The 15,240-nt window shown below is 38.8% G+C and overlaps 2 protein-coding genes and 1 long non-coding RNA gene across 7 annotated transcripts in view; 2 read left to right on the plus strand and 1 right to left on the minus strand.

Annotated features, from left to right (window-relative positions):
- The window catches only part of LOC128896116 (phosphatidate phosphatase LPIN3), a 20,929-nt gene extending 18,446 nt beyond the window's left edge, over positions 1-2,483 (minus strand). For all 4 annotated transcript variants that reach the window (XR_008461920.1, XM_054159321.1, XM_054159322.1 and 1 more), the window contains exon 1: positions 2,187-2,483. The gene's annotated coding sequence lies outside the window, so the exon portion shown is untranslated. The remainder of the gene's footprint in view (positions 1-2,186) is intronic.
- Positions 2,484-8,604: 6,121 nt separating this feature from the next.
- On the plus strand, positions 8,605-13,969 carry LOC128896131 (uncharacterized). 2 transcript variants are annotated; one of them, XM_054159353.1, is made up of 8 exons: positions 8,637-8,996; positions 10,888-11,049; positions 11,141-11,292; positions 11,606-12,212; positions 12,867-13,002; positions 13,090-13,239; positions 13,327-13,478; positions 13,555-13,969. In XM_054159353.1, the coding sequence occupies exons 4-8, from the start codon at positions 12,133-12,135 to the stop codon at positions 13,802-13,804; spliced, it is 768 nt and encodes a 255-aa protein (XP_054015328.1). In that variant the 5' UTR covers positions 8,637-8,996; positions 10,888-11,049; positions 11,141-11,292; positions 11,606-12,132; the 3' UTR covers positions 13,805-13,969. The 2 variants fall into 2 exon arrangements, with proteins under 2 accessions (XP_054015327.1, XP_054015328.1); XM_054159352.1 differs by lacking the exons at positions 12,867-13,002; positions 13,090-13,239; positions 13,327-13,478; positions 13,555-13,969 and having other exon boundaries at positions 8,605-8,996; positions 11,606-12,134.
- Positions 9,007-10,117, plus strand: LOC128896141 (uncharacterized). Its single transcript, XR_008461926.1, has 2 exons — positions 9,007-9,647; positions 9,730-10,117. It is a non-coding gene; the product is annotated as an uncharacterized LOC128896141 (long non-coding RNA).
- Positions 13,970-15,240: the final 1,271 nt, after the last annotated feature.

Consider the following 15,240-nt stretch of genomic DNA (forward strand, 5'->3'; position numbering starts at 1 on the left):
ATGTGCATAAATGCAATTTTGCAACTTTTCGTGCAATTTTCAATGTCTACATATACATATATACATACATATACATATATATACATATATATACATATATACATATATATACATATATATACATATATACATATATACATAGATATACATATATATACATACGCAATATATACATATATATAGATATACACATGAAAAAATATAGTTTTAGAATTTGTTTAAAAACATACAAAAATGCGACATTGAAAATTGCACGAAAAGTTGCAAAATTGCATTTATTATTGTTACAAAAATGATATATCCTATTTTTCATCGAAACTGCATTTATATATATTGTGTGTGTGTGTGTGTGTGTGTGTGTGTGTGTGTGTGTTGTTGTTGTTTTTGTTTTTGTTACATAATCAATGTGAAGAGAATCACAATCATAAGTAGGATCGTGAATAAAAAAAAGAATAAGAAGCCCCGTAATAAATATATGCTAAACGTAACCAAAATACACGTGCACTTATGCAGAATGAAGTAACAGTGTCATTATAATAGTTGCGGAATATATTTAACATGCATTACGTATATTTAATATTTGTTTTTTAGATTGCTGTACGTCACAAATTCATCAAACGTCACAGTCTGATTATTACGCGATATCTACCGCGTGCTTTTAAGGACAGTAATAACGCTAATAAGTTGGTCTCAAATGTGTTAAAATCGATTGCACAGGTGACGCGCGACAATCGACGAGCGTCCAACGAGAACGTCCACGCGAATCCAATTTTGGAACGCGGCAGTTATTTCTATAACGAGTTAGACATCTCTTTGCCGTTTAATGGCCGAACCAGAACGCTGTGTTCGACGGGTGATTAATGGCATGAGAAAATATCCGGGTTCCACAACGATTGGCCACTGCCCAGATCAATTCGTAGACTTTGGACTTGACACTGAACTTGCCGAATTGTTCCTTGGAAGACGATTTTCTCTGTTAGCGCGAATTAAATACAGCGATGACGGTTTTTATTTAAAAATATATCTTTCAGCGATCGATATGTTTTTATTTCAAAATATTAGATTGTCCCAAAAGTTTCTTTCGCTTTATTAATTAGTAATACATGGCCAATAGTTTATGTTTCATGTTATATTACTGAATGTGTGCACGATTCATTTTGTTCCATTACTGTTACAACATGAATATCTATGAAATTAGATTGTCTATTTATATAAACACGACCACATCAAATAATTGAGTGCAACTCGCGAAAGAAACTTTCAGGACAACCTACTATATATACACCGTTCAGTGATCGATATCTGTTTTCCGTCGAACTCGAACAAGTCTCGAAGAAGAAGTGTCGAAAAAGCTGTGCTTTTCCGTCGAAACAGCGAAACAGCGGAACAGACGAAATGGATAATTATTATTTCGAAGATTTCTCGAAATTCTTGATATTTACAATAATAAAATGCAACTAAGTTAGCTAGAAGTTCTTTATGCAGTGGACATGGCAACGCCGACAACGGCCTTGAGCTTTGCTCGAGTCGACGAAAATAAGATCAAAGCAGAGAAATTGTCTAGAGATGAGTTTCACAGAAACCGGTGACAACCGGTGCTCAGTGAGCGCAAAGACGGGCTACCGAATTATGCAATCGCCTTTCTCGTTTCCTGCCCCGAAACCGGAAGCTCTGGCGCGATCTTCCGCGAGAACACTTGGTTTATAGGCCAGCCAGATTTAAATAGGTCTTCAAATCATTCAAATATTCCTAAGCTCGCAGGACCGAAGGGAAGCGTGTAACGCGAACCAAAGTTTGGAATAGGTTCGAAGTCCGATTTCGTTACTCCCTGATTTACCGGAAAAATATATCGCGTATCGACGTATAAACTTGCTTCATCCGAAAATAAACAATAAAGAAAAATGTACGATACACAAATTCCTCTTAATCGAAATAAATAAATTATACCGTTTCCCTATTATTTACACGTCGCTAAATGTCTGGATGTACCACTGCCGGTGGTCTCTGCCAACAGGAAAACGTTTCGCAATCCGCCAACGCGATACGTGCAGAAGACGTACACTCGCGTGTATTTCCCACTTGATGTTCTCATTCATAAACGCTTACACCGTCATTCATGCGCGAAACGAGATCATCGGAGCGAGAGAGACATCTCCGTCGCATCGACGGCGATTATTCGTACTCACCGAATCGAAACGTTGAGAAGGACCTCGACCAGGAAGAAAAACCAGCGGATTCACCGTTCGATCGTAACCCTCCCACGCCGCGACGCCAGCATGGGTAAAAATAAAGCTCGAGGAAGATTTCGAGAAAGTTTCGAGAAAGATTTTCGCGATACCACTGATATACCGTTCGCCTCTCTGGGACGTATTCGTCCCGCGAACGAACTTTCGGAATATTTCTCGGAACAATGGAGAAGGAGGTCCCGCGTGAGCTCCGCAGAACCGCTTCGCGCGAGCAACCGAGTCGAACTGAGCCACCGACGCGAGAAGCCACGAAATAACACGGCGGTTATCGCGCGCGCGAGATCGCGCCAACGCGATTGGTCGCGAGTCGGTGCCGAACAAAGGTATTGGTACGATCAGTTTGTCGAGAAATTACGTGTTAATTTGAAAAAAGAATTATCTACCCATTTAAACACAATTTATTTTTAAGTAGCTGTAATTGGAAACGGTGACTCTTGTCAGAGTCGAATTCGGGGGAGTAACTACTACGAACGGGTGTCGTACAGTTTGAATGTAAAGGAACGTGCGAAAGTCGAAAGAAAGTTTTTGATGCACAAGTTACGAACCTATGTATGCAAATAATTATTTCTCTTTTCTTTAAATTGAATGAGAAGCCTGTCTTAAAAAAAAGTAACTCATCGCACCGAAATAAGGTTCCGTGTGTTGGTCAAGGTCTGTGGGGCCCTAATTCGTCAGCGTGAAACCGTGATGGAGAAATCGCGCGATTCGTGTTTTCGATGGAATGGAGTGTTCCCATTGGTCGTGGACATCAGACCAGCAGTCGAGCCTCCATCTTCGCTTGGGTAAAGAAAGGAAGCGAATCGCGTCGGTTTGTTGACCCAGATCGATTAACGATGACGTCCCGTGTGATAACACACGTGGCGATGGTTAAAAGGAAAAAAAAAACATTCTTTTCGACCTCACGCCACCGAGACCTCGAATCGAACAGAGTCGAACTGCTCCCATTTCGACCCCTTCTTCGCATCTGTTTCTGCTTTCGGTCTTTTAGTCGAATAACAACGCGTGACTGGGGTTACTATTTCTGAACCATAAGGAATATACGATCTACGACACCTGCTTGAAAGAGTATTCGTCTAACCCTTTGCACTCGACGATAGTTTCATTGCAGAGAGCTAACAATTCAGATTACAATTCAGACTAAATTTTTTTCTACCATGATTGGAGAGTCGTGAAAATAGAATATCTTACTATTAGGTTGTCCCAAAAGTTTCTTCCGTGACTTGCATTCAATTATTTTGTGTGGCAATGTTTATATAAATAGACAACCTAATTGATTACATGTTAATATTGTATAACAGTAATGGAGCAAAATGAACCGTACGCAATTTAATAATCTAACATTAGACGTAAAATATTGTGTATGTATTACTTATTAATGAAATGGAAGAAACATTTGGGACAACCTAATACTATTCAAATTGTACCAGTTCGATCTACGACACCTGCTTGAAAGAGTATTCGTCTAACCCTTTGCACTCGACGATAGTTTCATTGCAGAGAGCTAACAATTCAGATTACAATTCAGGCTAAATTTTCTTCTACCATGATTGGAGAGTCGTGAAAATAGAATATCTTACTATACTACTTCAAATTGTACCAGTTTGATCTACGAAACCTACTTGAAAGAGTATTCGTCTAACCCTTTGCACTCGACGACAGTTTCATTGCAGAGAACTAACAATTCAGATTACAATTCAGGCTAAATTTTCTTCTACCATAATTGGAGAGTCGTGGAAATAAAAGTGTACCAGTTTACACCTTAGCAACCTATTTATGAAGCAATATCGCTACAAAAATATCGAGATACTTAGATTTCAACGAATAAGATAAATAAAGACTCGCTTCTATGTCGTCTCTCGAGAGGAAAGGATTAATTCTGTTGTGCTTTAATTCGTATCGTTTTATTCGTACGTTGATCGTTGCGATGAATGGCGATTGGAAACGATGGTTCAGAAATGTTTTCACTTTTTTGCGAGTCACGGGGCGTTAGTACGACGCAAAAGAACCAAGTTCGCAAGAGAAAATGGCGAGATCGATACTTGGGTCTCGATTACTCGCGCCTTTCACCCTCGCGCGACCGTCGCAGGTTGTTGCGTTCGACGCAGATGGATAGATGCGAAAACTTGCCTTTAATTAGTAATATTGCTGCGCTGTTATCGTTACCTCGTGATAACGATCTAGAATTGGGCGATAATTTCTAATTTAATTTAATTTCGTTAATCACCCTTTGACTCATTCGCGAGACATTTGGAATAGATTTAAAATAGATTTCGTCATAACGACACCTTATATATTTCTAAATTATCCAATTAAAAAGTAATTAACGTAGAATTAAAAAAAAAAGCTAGGGCATCGTTGAATGTAAGATTATAAAAATTATTACCATTTGTTAGAGCCTTGAATGTTGTTGTTCAATCTTATACAGCGTATATTTGATTCTAACTTAGCTTGGCTCTGTCGATTGTTTATGCTAGACAATTGTATATGGCGTAGTTCGAGGTGTTTACGTTCTAAGGACAGCAAGGTTAACGCGACCCGAACGGATCCGAGAGCGCGCGCATCGAAAAACAACGAATTTCGTAACGTGTGCGTAATAGCACGAAACGTCACGGACGCGGTATTGCACACGCCCACGAATCCCAGCTCTCTGATTGGAGAGCCGTGAACTCGAAAGGAGGATATGGAAGTTGGATAGCGGTCGACAAACAAGATTATTTTGCTGTTGCTTTATTTCGACTTCGTAGAGACGCGTAGAGCGTGCCAGGAAATCATCGAGCCGCTAGGGACGTTCGGCCAGGGCCGGCCTTAACCTCGCCTGGGCCCTTGGGCAGAATTATCGATGGCGCCCGCAACTCGTGGCCTATAACAAACCTTTTTGGAAATATTTAACACATTAAGGACCGCTCACGAGTTGTCTCGTGTTTTCTACACGCAGTCTCTAGATGTGCGGTCCTTAATGTGTTAAGAAGCGAAAATAGTCGAATAAAATAAAATAAAATAAAATAAAATAAAGTTTAGCTTATGCTTGTAGTTTTTTCATTTCGCTGCGCGATGACGCGTCTTTGTACATTGTTGATCGGCACACTCGGTTCCATTGTTCTACAAAGTCAACAATTTTCTCCCGATAGATTACGTTTATCAGGAGAAATGTGATTAGTAGATAACGGTTTTCACGCATATGTAGAGCGCGTCGACAAAGGAACGTATATCGAACGTATGTAGAATACATGAATTCGTTTCGTCGCGGATACTATTAGTATCAAGTCGAGACTTTACCGTACGTTGCTCGCCTTGGGCGTTCAGGCTTATAATGTGTTCCAGCTCGAAAAGGATGGGACCAGGGTCGACGGAGAACTGTTGACAAACATCTTCAAGGGCGCGGCTCGAACAAGAGATAACGCCGTATCGTGGTTATTTGTTTGCGAAGTGTTTACGAAGTGTAAAGTTTTACGCACCGGCGACTCCCTGAAACGAAAAACAAATCGATTAGAAATATGGTGCAATGACCTTTCAACAAAGCACTCTTCAACGTTGCTGATAAGTTAGAAAAAACAGTTGATTTAGGTTACAAAAAAAAGGCGAAGAGGAAAAGATAAGAGTAACATTGGAAGAAAACAACGATTAACGCGCCTTTGTTTGAATCAATTAATCATGTACATCGATAGCGTGTACTAGAGAAAAATCGCACGTGTACATTTGTTATTTTTCCAATTTATTTAAATTTTACATGTGTTTACGACTCTCGATTGAAGTTATCCGTCCCGTGAAACGTATGAACAGCTTGTTTTTGTAAATAACGACCGTGTTGTAATCTATTATTCATCTACATATCTGGCGCGCAGCACCTATGAAACGAAAACAAACAGAAGCGCAAAAATAGCGAGAAATAAATTGAATTGACAGGTCGCGAGCTCGAGAAAATAACAATTTTGTCATTATTTTCATTCTTTATGTTGTTTTATCGCGTTATAGCCAACGTTACACGGTTTTCCTTTCTGGAATGCTCACGGAAACGTGTTCACACGTAATGACGTAATGATAAACATTCGTTCGACCTTTTAATGATCAACTCGAAGCGTTACTTTTTCGATCCAATCGTATTACTCGATAAGGAAGTTTTTCGTTCGACTTTATTATTAATTAACGATTAAGTTTATTTCTGAGTTATGATGTAATTCTAATTCCACCAGAGGTGGGTAATATTTGTAGAGAAAATATTCTAAATACTATTTTAAATAATAGATTCTTCGGAATTCAAATAAAATAGCATTTCAAATGGAACATAAAATTTCAGCAAGTAAAGTATTTTATTTTCATAAGGTAAAACTTAAAATAAAATAATTTATTTTGGTAATCTACAGTTAAACCATGAAAATAAATATTTTATTTTGATAATCTAACACATCGAATAAAATATGTTTCATTTTAATAACATAAAGCATAAAATTGAATACTTTCCATAGCTCTTAACCTGAAAATAAACTGTGTAAATATGACACACAGATGGAGAAACTGTTTCTTGCGATTGAACAATATCTCTTTCCATTATTCATTTCATGAAGATTCCTATTGATAATTCTTAATAGAAGTATTCATTAAAGAACTACATTGAATGTATATTTATAATGCAGAGGAAAAGTACTTGGTTTGTTTTAAATTACCAAAATAAATATACTTTACACTATAATTTAGTAAAATAAAAATATTTTATCTGCTGATAATAAATTGAATAAATAAAATATTCCGAACTATGGTGCAAATATTTACAGTGTTTTTCAAAGAAAATATTAGTTGAAATAATATCTTAAACATTTTTTATAACAAATAAAATATTTTATTTTTAAAAATACTTGCATGATCCGAAATAAAATATTTACTTACTGTTTATTATTTAAAATACGTATTTTACCCAGCTCTGAATTCCACCAACGTTAAAGCAGAACCATTGATCAAATTTGCATTCGTTACTCATCCAGTAAAGATTGGAATTAAAATTGTACAATGAAATTATTACATTTAATATCGCGCGAAAAGAAACTTCTTTGAATAACAAGTTCATCGCAGTTCATCGTTATGCGTTGCTGCTAAGCCCACGTATTATTCGAATGGAATTTTGCCTATCTCTGAGAGCCGGACGTTCGAAGCGTAATTCAGCGTTATTAACGATAATAAAAATATTTTCTTTACACCAATCAAAGATCATTGAACGTTGCACGAATAAAAGAAATAAGGGAATCAAATCGCAGACCAAACTGAATCGAGAGGTTATAGAGATTGTAAGCGTACGAATTAATTAACGTCGCTAATGTAGAACGCTGAAACTCGTAACTGTGGCTTGGTCTCCACGATGGCACCACAGACGACGTGTAGAGACTATACAGGGTGTCCCAAAAATGTTGGAGGTCCTTGAAAAGGATGGTTCAGGGGGTGATTTGAAACAACTTTTTCCTTAGCGAAATTGTTGTCCGAGGCTTCGTTGAGGAGATATTAACGGAAAACACTGACCAATCAGAGCGCGCGTATACCGTTGGAGCGGCCGCGATAGCGATGGCTACGCGCTAGGTAGCCGCTCTCGTACGCGAACAAGTGACTCGACGTGCATCGAAGGACATTGGACGCGGCCGCTCAGCGCGTAGCCTTCGCTACCACGGCCGCTTAAACGGTATCCGCGCGCTCTGATTGGTCGGTTTTTTTTTATTAATATCTACTTAACGAAACCCCATCCGACATTTTTGCAAAGGAAAAAGTTGTTTCAAATCACCCCCTGAACCACCCTTTCCAAGGACCTCCAACATTTTTGGAACACTCTGTATTTCTTCGCTATAGGCTTAGAGATACGGATAAAACGGGAGAGCAGAGCTAAAAAGTGAAAGAAAACCATAGTACCCTATTCTATCAATGTATGCGAACAAGTACATGGTTTTTAGGCATCCCTTTCCGAATCTTACCATTTTTGTATCACTTACAACCTTACCAATTCCGATTGAAATAAAATTGCAGCGCCACGAGCGGTGAGAATTGAAACTAACTACACTCGCGTCGATAACGTCGACGAATCGTCGTTGGTCGAGTCCAGGATCTCCTCGATTATTGATTTCAGGTGGCAGCCAGAACATTGATGTACCTTTTCGTCTATTGAATGCTATTAAAGAACCGATTCATGTACAAACACGTTACTCGTATGTTTTTATAATCATACAACACTGCACGACGTAAAGAACATTCCCTAATCGCTTAGCCGTACAACGATGTATGTCCAACGATAACAATTCCCTCGAAACGTAAATTAGTCAGATAAAAATTTTAATGGCAATTGTTTCACCGAAACAACGTAGCGTAACTGAAAATGTTCGTACTTGTTCGTACTTGTTCGAAGGAAAAATAGTGAGAGCGTGGTCGTTGCATTTGGATTCCGTAACAGGGAAAAAATAAAACGTTGAAGTATTCGAGATTTAAATGCGAGGAAAACCGTTTTCCTTTACCGATGCTACGTTGGCGTGCTACATCGTCGTTATCGTACTCGTACCTGCGACCGAACCAGACGCAAGAAATGTAAACAGCGTTGGTCCTTGGTTAAAGTACAACGACTCAATGAAAGAAGACACGTATTATGACAAGCTGTGTTTAGAAGCGCTCTGTGTAGATTTAACAACAATCGCTGACGATTTGTTTCCGTTCGTATCGAAATTTATCGTCGCGAGCAAGTTGGATCCATTGACGATCCCGGATATTCGCAAAGGCTATTGGATGGTAAGTGTACGATACGTTCCGCGATTTGTGAATTTTTCAGCGGATTGGCCGGTCGATCTAACCTCAATTGTTGAACTAACGAAATTTGAAATTAGCGAAAAGATGAAAGAGTCGCAAAAGTTCGCGCGTCTTCGACGTCGCCTTGGAATGTTGGGTTTCGAGGTTGAAATCGAGTTTGAAGGTTTAATGGGTCACGGTGGGAAAGAGAACGCGGAACTCGCGCGAGACGTCCGATCGACGAAAGCGAGATCGACGGAGCGTTGGACCTCGAACGAAAACGATAGTGAATCGGTGTCGTTGAACCTCCTTTGCCGAGGATCTTTCTTCTCGGAACGAGACGGTTATACCGCTGTATCCCGAGGTCCGTTACTCGACTGCATTCCTCTCCTTTGAATTCAAAGTCGAACGAAATCGAAAGCGGATCGTCGACGTCGATGGTCGTGAACGTCTGTTTTCACGTGACAAGTCCGTGGCGTAAGTTCAGGGCCGTCTCTAGTGCGTTACATTAACCCTTTCCGCTCGGCTGGCGCCTCTAGGGCGACATAATGTAATTTAATAGTGATTTTGTGAACGTAGAATTTCAAATTCACTTACATCGTGATGCAACTAATTGTTAATCGAAATAATAATATTATACATTGAGTCATGAACGTTCGTAGATGTTTTTCTTCCAAGTAGAGTTTTCGGTATGACAGAAATTTATTATAAAAATGAACTGGACTTGATTCTATAGAAAAATGCCTCGAACGCAAAGGGTTAGTTACTCGACATACAGTCGGTATAATAAGTATTCGTACAGGAACCATTTATTTTAAATTGGTTGCTGCACAAATATTTATTATACACGAATCATTCCCTCGGGATGAGTTTCAGTAATTAACCGAGTAATCAAAGGTCAACTGTCGATGTCCCAAACGAACATTTAACTTTCAATAATTATCATCGTCCAGTGATGTTGAACAATGTTGATGATGAACTAAAAGTTGACCAACTATGATCGTGTCTGGACTAATTTTTATCAGGAGAACTCCAGACGTCTATCGATGATACTTCATAAAGATATAATGGAATCGATATTAATTTTAATCTCGTGATATAAAAGTGTCATTCTCGCGATAAAACGTGATTTCGATGTTATCGCATTGAATCTCAAAAAAAGCATCGAGAAATAGTCCCGGTTCTAGGTCAGACACGTCAGAGTAATCTGGTGGATTTGCTTAACCACCTAATCCGCTTTCTCTGATCGATTCAAATCAACGCTCTCGTTAAATTTGAACTTGAGAAAAGATGAAAACCGACGCGAACTTTTCGCAATGGTGATAATCCTCACCTGGCGTATAAAACAATGAACGAAAATTAAAAAAAAAAAACGTGATTTCAATGTTAACGCATTGAACCTCAAAAAAAGAATCGAGAAATAGTCCCGGTTCTAGGTCAGACACGTCAGAGTAATCTGGTGGATTTGTTTAACCACCTAATCCGCTTTCTCTGATCGATTCAAATCAACGCTCTCGTTAAATTTGAACTTGAGAAAAGATGAAAACCGACGCGAATTTTTCGCAATGGTGATAATCCTCACCTGGCGTATAAGACAATGAACGAAAATTAAAAAAAAAAAAAAAAAATAAAAAAAAATAAAAAAAACGTACGCGCATTGTCGTCATTGTGTAACCGTTATCTATCGACTAACAAGCCTTGTACAATATTCATTAATCGCGATTTGCGATCACGTTTATCAATACTTAACAAACTTCAAGGACCGATTGAAGGATAAAGTAATTTTCCATATAACTTGTCCTGTACAAAGTTAAGTAAAGAATAGATTTAAAATGAAATTTGAAGAAAGGGGTTCTATTCTTTTTTTCTTTTTCTTTTTTCTTTCTCTTTTCAGTGTGTCCCGTTTATGTTTGGAGCATGCGGAAAATTAAAGTATTCCCTCTCCTCGGGACTGGTGTCGTACGTGTCGAAATTAGAACGAGCTGGCAGAGTGGTAGCCATGTACAGAGATAAAAGACTACGTATCGACGCAAGCATTGTGTTCGACTACATTTTGGTAACCCCATTGCTACTCGATCGACGACAGTCGACGCGTGCCACTATTTCATGTACTATTTGTGCCACTGTTTTACTTTCATGTGTTTCAGTTCGACGTCGACTATTTCGTGGAGCTGCTCTTCCTGCGAGGATACGGATGGCTACTGGTGGAGGCGGACTCGATTTTGGTCGACGTCAGCGTCGATTACGATATCTTGGGCTTTCAGTTTTCTCTCAAGGAGCTCAAACTGAAGAGGATCGGGTACACCGTCTTGAATATCTCGCGTGTTTTTTGTAGTGGAAAACAATGCCAGAAGATATACGTATATGTATATGTATTAGATGGACTGGAATGTAACGTCGTTTTTAAATACTTGTTTATCACTCACAGCTCGTTGATTTTGATCGATCTAGCATTGAAAAGTTCCACAATAGATGACAAAAGGCCGTTGATAACGATGGCGATTGCATAACTGATTAAAAATAGAAATTTATTAAAAATCTATTTGAATTTAACGCAAAAGTAACGATATTACTTTCCAGTCTACCTAATATCCAATCTATTATTTTTGCAGATCTATGGCGATTTTTACAGACGAGAGCAGCCTGGTGGAACAATTGGGAACACCCGTTGCAAATATCGGCTTATTTTTCGCGAATGAGGCCCTGACCGAGGAAATCGAAAGATTCGCCACTGAAATCGTACAAGAACGACTCGCACGGATGAGTGTGATCATTTCTCTGTGGAAAATTCTTTCGTTGTTCGTGACCGAACGTACCGCAACGTGAATAAAATGTATAATAACGAAAACCTCGTTATAACGACGTATTCCTCCCTCGATATAACGACGCGAATCATCTCCGCGACTGTTTACCGTTAGTCTGAAAATTAGTCTGAAAAAATCGAAACAACAATCGATCCAGGGATCTTCGTGTCTTCGCTCGCAAAAGAATCAGTGTCACCTGACCTATCAAGTACTGTTTCTCGATAAAATGCATCGAGATAACGCAATAAATCGTCGATAAAAGGCAACCCAAACGGTAGTCGGGTATCGTCCACTCGTATTTGTCCACTCTGGTTCGTTTCGTGAACGGATGAACCATGGCTAAAATTCGAAATTTCCTTTTGGCCGTCGCGTCCGTCCTACTCGTTGTGGGTTTCGCTCATTCGGCCGATTTTGAGTAAGTTTTCGATCAGTCGATGAACCGATGAAATAATGGTGATCATTTAGAATAGACAGAATTTATTCATTGTGAATTTATTCATTGTGAATTTATTAATTCGTGAAAGTGGAAATTGTTGAAGTTGACGCTCGGAATTCTATTAAAATTCGTGTCTCCATGATTAAAGTGGAAAAGGTTCGATTCAAAATTCGCGATCGTTGATGTCTTACGATATGTTGAAAAAACAGTGATCGAAGAGAACTTGGAAAAAGTTATAAAATTTGAATTAAATTTGAACGACTACATGTTAGAAGTACATTGTAGGTTTTTGTTAATGTAACACTTTTAAATAAACATTCAAACGTTTACGAGACACGGTTTCAAACTTAACCTCAAATTACGGAGTCGATTTTAAACCCTTGCACTATGTTGAAACTCGCGCTAAATTTAACAACGAGCCCGGCTCGTGGTTTTCAAGTATGGACTAAAATTTTCGTCGCGAATCAGACTCGTGATTTTTAAATTTGGTCTGAAATATCATCACGAGTCGGACTCGTGATTTTCAAATTTGCCCTAAAATTGTCCTCACGAGTCAGAAAATAGTGCAAGGGGTCAATGTTGGCATCGTCCTTGTATATTTTCCAAGTGGATATTCTTTTTCTCGATTTGTAGATTAAACAATGAATACTCCGAAAGAGTATCAATAAAAATCAACGAGCTGTTCGACAAGATGTTGCCAATGATTCGACGGATCATCCAGAACGAGTCGCTGGACCCATTGAAAATGGACGACGTCAGCGAAAAGCTGGTATTTATTTTCACGTGTACTAATCAAAATTGCTTGATTTGTATATTCGATAAACAACAGTTTCTATCGGTTTTCTAATTCTTGCAGAACGGACCATTGGTTCACAATGGAGTTCTCAACATGACGAAGGGTTCGTTGAAAGGGCTGGGAAGCATAACGCGCGTATCCGACGTCATTTTGACTTACGAAAACAAAATATTGACGTTAGACATGTCCCTGAGATTACCTACTCTTAACGTAAGGCTAGAAACAATGAACGGAGTTAACTAATTGCAGCACTGGAAAATACGTTATCCGTTTTCTATTATTAATTAAAATTTTCAGCTGAACTACGACTACTTTTTCAAATACGGAATCGTCTCGAGAAAGGGAAGCTTCGTCGGTCGATTCTCAAACGTCGACCTGCGACTCGTACTGGGACTGGACATGGTCAACCATAAACTAATTTTCGATTCGTTCAAGGTCATCAAAATACGGTAATCGTTACGTTTTTACCGTGAATTAGAAATTGGCGAGATTTATCCTGACACTTTGATCTGATTTAATTTTCAGTAACATAGACGTCGAGCTCCAGGGCCACGTGTTCGATAAAGTGCTAAACTCTGTGATCAAAGCTCTTATACCCAGGTTCAGGAAAGACGTCATAAATGCGGTGGAGCTCCGAGGCTCGGCGACTATACGGAACTTCGTGGCAGAGATCAACTCTAAGCTTCCACGACCAGGTGGTCAACGACTACTGTATCGACACGATGAGCAGAGCTTGGAAAACATCCCGACTACGTTCACATTCGCGTATCTTTAATCCAACGAACTCCGACTGCAATTGTCTTCGACAAATTCCAGACTAGCGACTGAACTGCGGATTTTTATCCATTCACAAGAAACGCGAATGCGCAAGAAACCATAAAATGCACAGTATGCGATAATATAAGAAAATATCGAAAGTAAAGTTCATACTATAAATTTCTATTTAGTTTGAATTTGTCTAGGTACCTTCGCAAAGATTTTATTTTGCACAAAGATCCGCAGTTTCAAATGTATCGTGAGCTGCCGACTGTAATTATCTAATAAAACGTCGATCCTAAAAGTGTCGATAATAATTTCCCTATCATTGTTCGTATCTCTATAATTTCATATTTTCGATACGCTGCTACTGATTTAATTTGCTGACGAATAATTGTTACTCCGTGAACGACGTCGTAACGCTGGTATACGATAATGCATGCGGAAGCACGCCACAATTTCCAAGCTCGGTTAATATATTCGAAATTCCCCGACGACCGCGGAACTTAAATTAATCTGAATTCGCAACACTCTCATCAAAGTTTTTGATCTCGAGACGCAAGTAATTAAAGGACAGGGCGCCTCGTTCGATGGCTCCGCTACTTAACCACGCCGCACAGTGGTACAAAACGGCTCTCGGCGATCAAAAATTCCTAACTTTGGTTCTCTTGAAAATATTTTAATGAAATTTTAGGAACTTATTTCCTATACTATGATTCTTCAATTGTATTAGTATAAATCAATTTCAGCTACAGGGTGTCCAAATATTCACGTATAAAATGGAACGCGTTCAATATATCTTTCACTTGTTTGACATATTTGTCGTTATTTAACCGAAATTCGACTCAAATCTGTTGTTAACTATGAGAGAAACGTATTTAGTAATTTAAAAATGACAAGATGTACGTAACAATCATAGAAGTGAGTGTACAAACGTACATACTATTTTCTGGTCGAGTCCTACTTAGTACAATCGCCAATTTCTCGAAAAGGGGCACGAAGAGGCACCTAATCTTTGCAGAATCTGATAGAGGATGGTTCACCCTTTCCTGTGGTAGCGATTAAACCTCGGACAAGTGCGGTAAATTTGTTATAACCATGCGTAAAGTTAAGAGTTCCGTCAAACGTATATATGTATTATTTTAGACTCGAGCCCCATTATTTAAAAATTGTCTACATTCCACCTTAGTTTGTCATCATGAGGAGTTCGTATATATGTTTATCTTCTCGGTAAATCCATTAAGAAGTCTGTATGAGAGACAAACCATCGCATCTAGTACCGCTTTTCGATTATCAAGCGCTTCGGCCAACACGACTTTAGTCTAATTTAATCCCAATTTTCTCGAAATGGGGCACCTGATCTTTGCAGAATCTGATAGAGGATGGTTCGCCCCTTCCAGTGATAGCAATTAAACCTCGGACAAGTGCGGTAAATTTTTGATAACCATGCGTAAT

Source organism: Hylaeus anthracinus, unplaced genomic scaffold (genome assembly GCF_026225885.1).
Source record: "Hylaeus anthracinus isolate JK02 unplaced genomic scaffold, UHH_iyHylAnth1.0_haploid 5, whole genome shotgun sequence".
In the NCBI taxonomy this organism is placed as follows: domain Eukaryota; kingdom Metazoa; phylum Arthropoda; class Insecta; order Hymenoptera; family Colletidae; genus Hylaeus; species Hylaeus anthracinus.

Coding starts and splice junctions, on each gene's coding strand:
- LOC128896131 (XM_054159352.1), top strand. CDS start 8,703: ATGCGAGGAAAACCGTTTTCCTTTACCGATGCTACGTTGGCGTGCTAC. Junction 11,050..11,140: donor TTGTGTTCGACTACATTTTG/GTAACCCCATTG, acceptor CATGTGTTTCAG/TTCGACGTCGACTATTTCGT. Junction 11,293..11,605: donor CTCAAACTGAAGAGGATCGG/GTACACCGTCTT, acceptor TTATTTTTGCAG/ATCTATGGCGATTTTTACAG.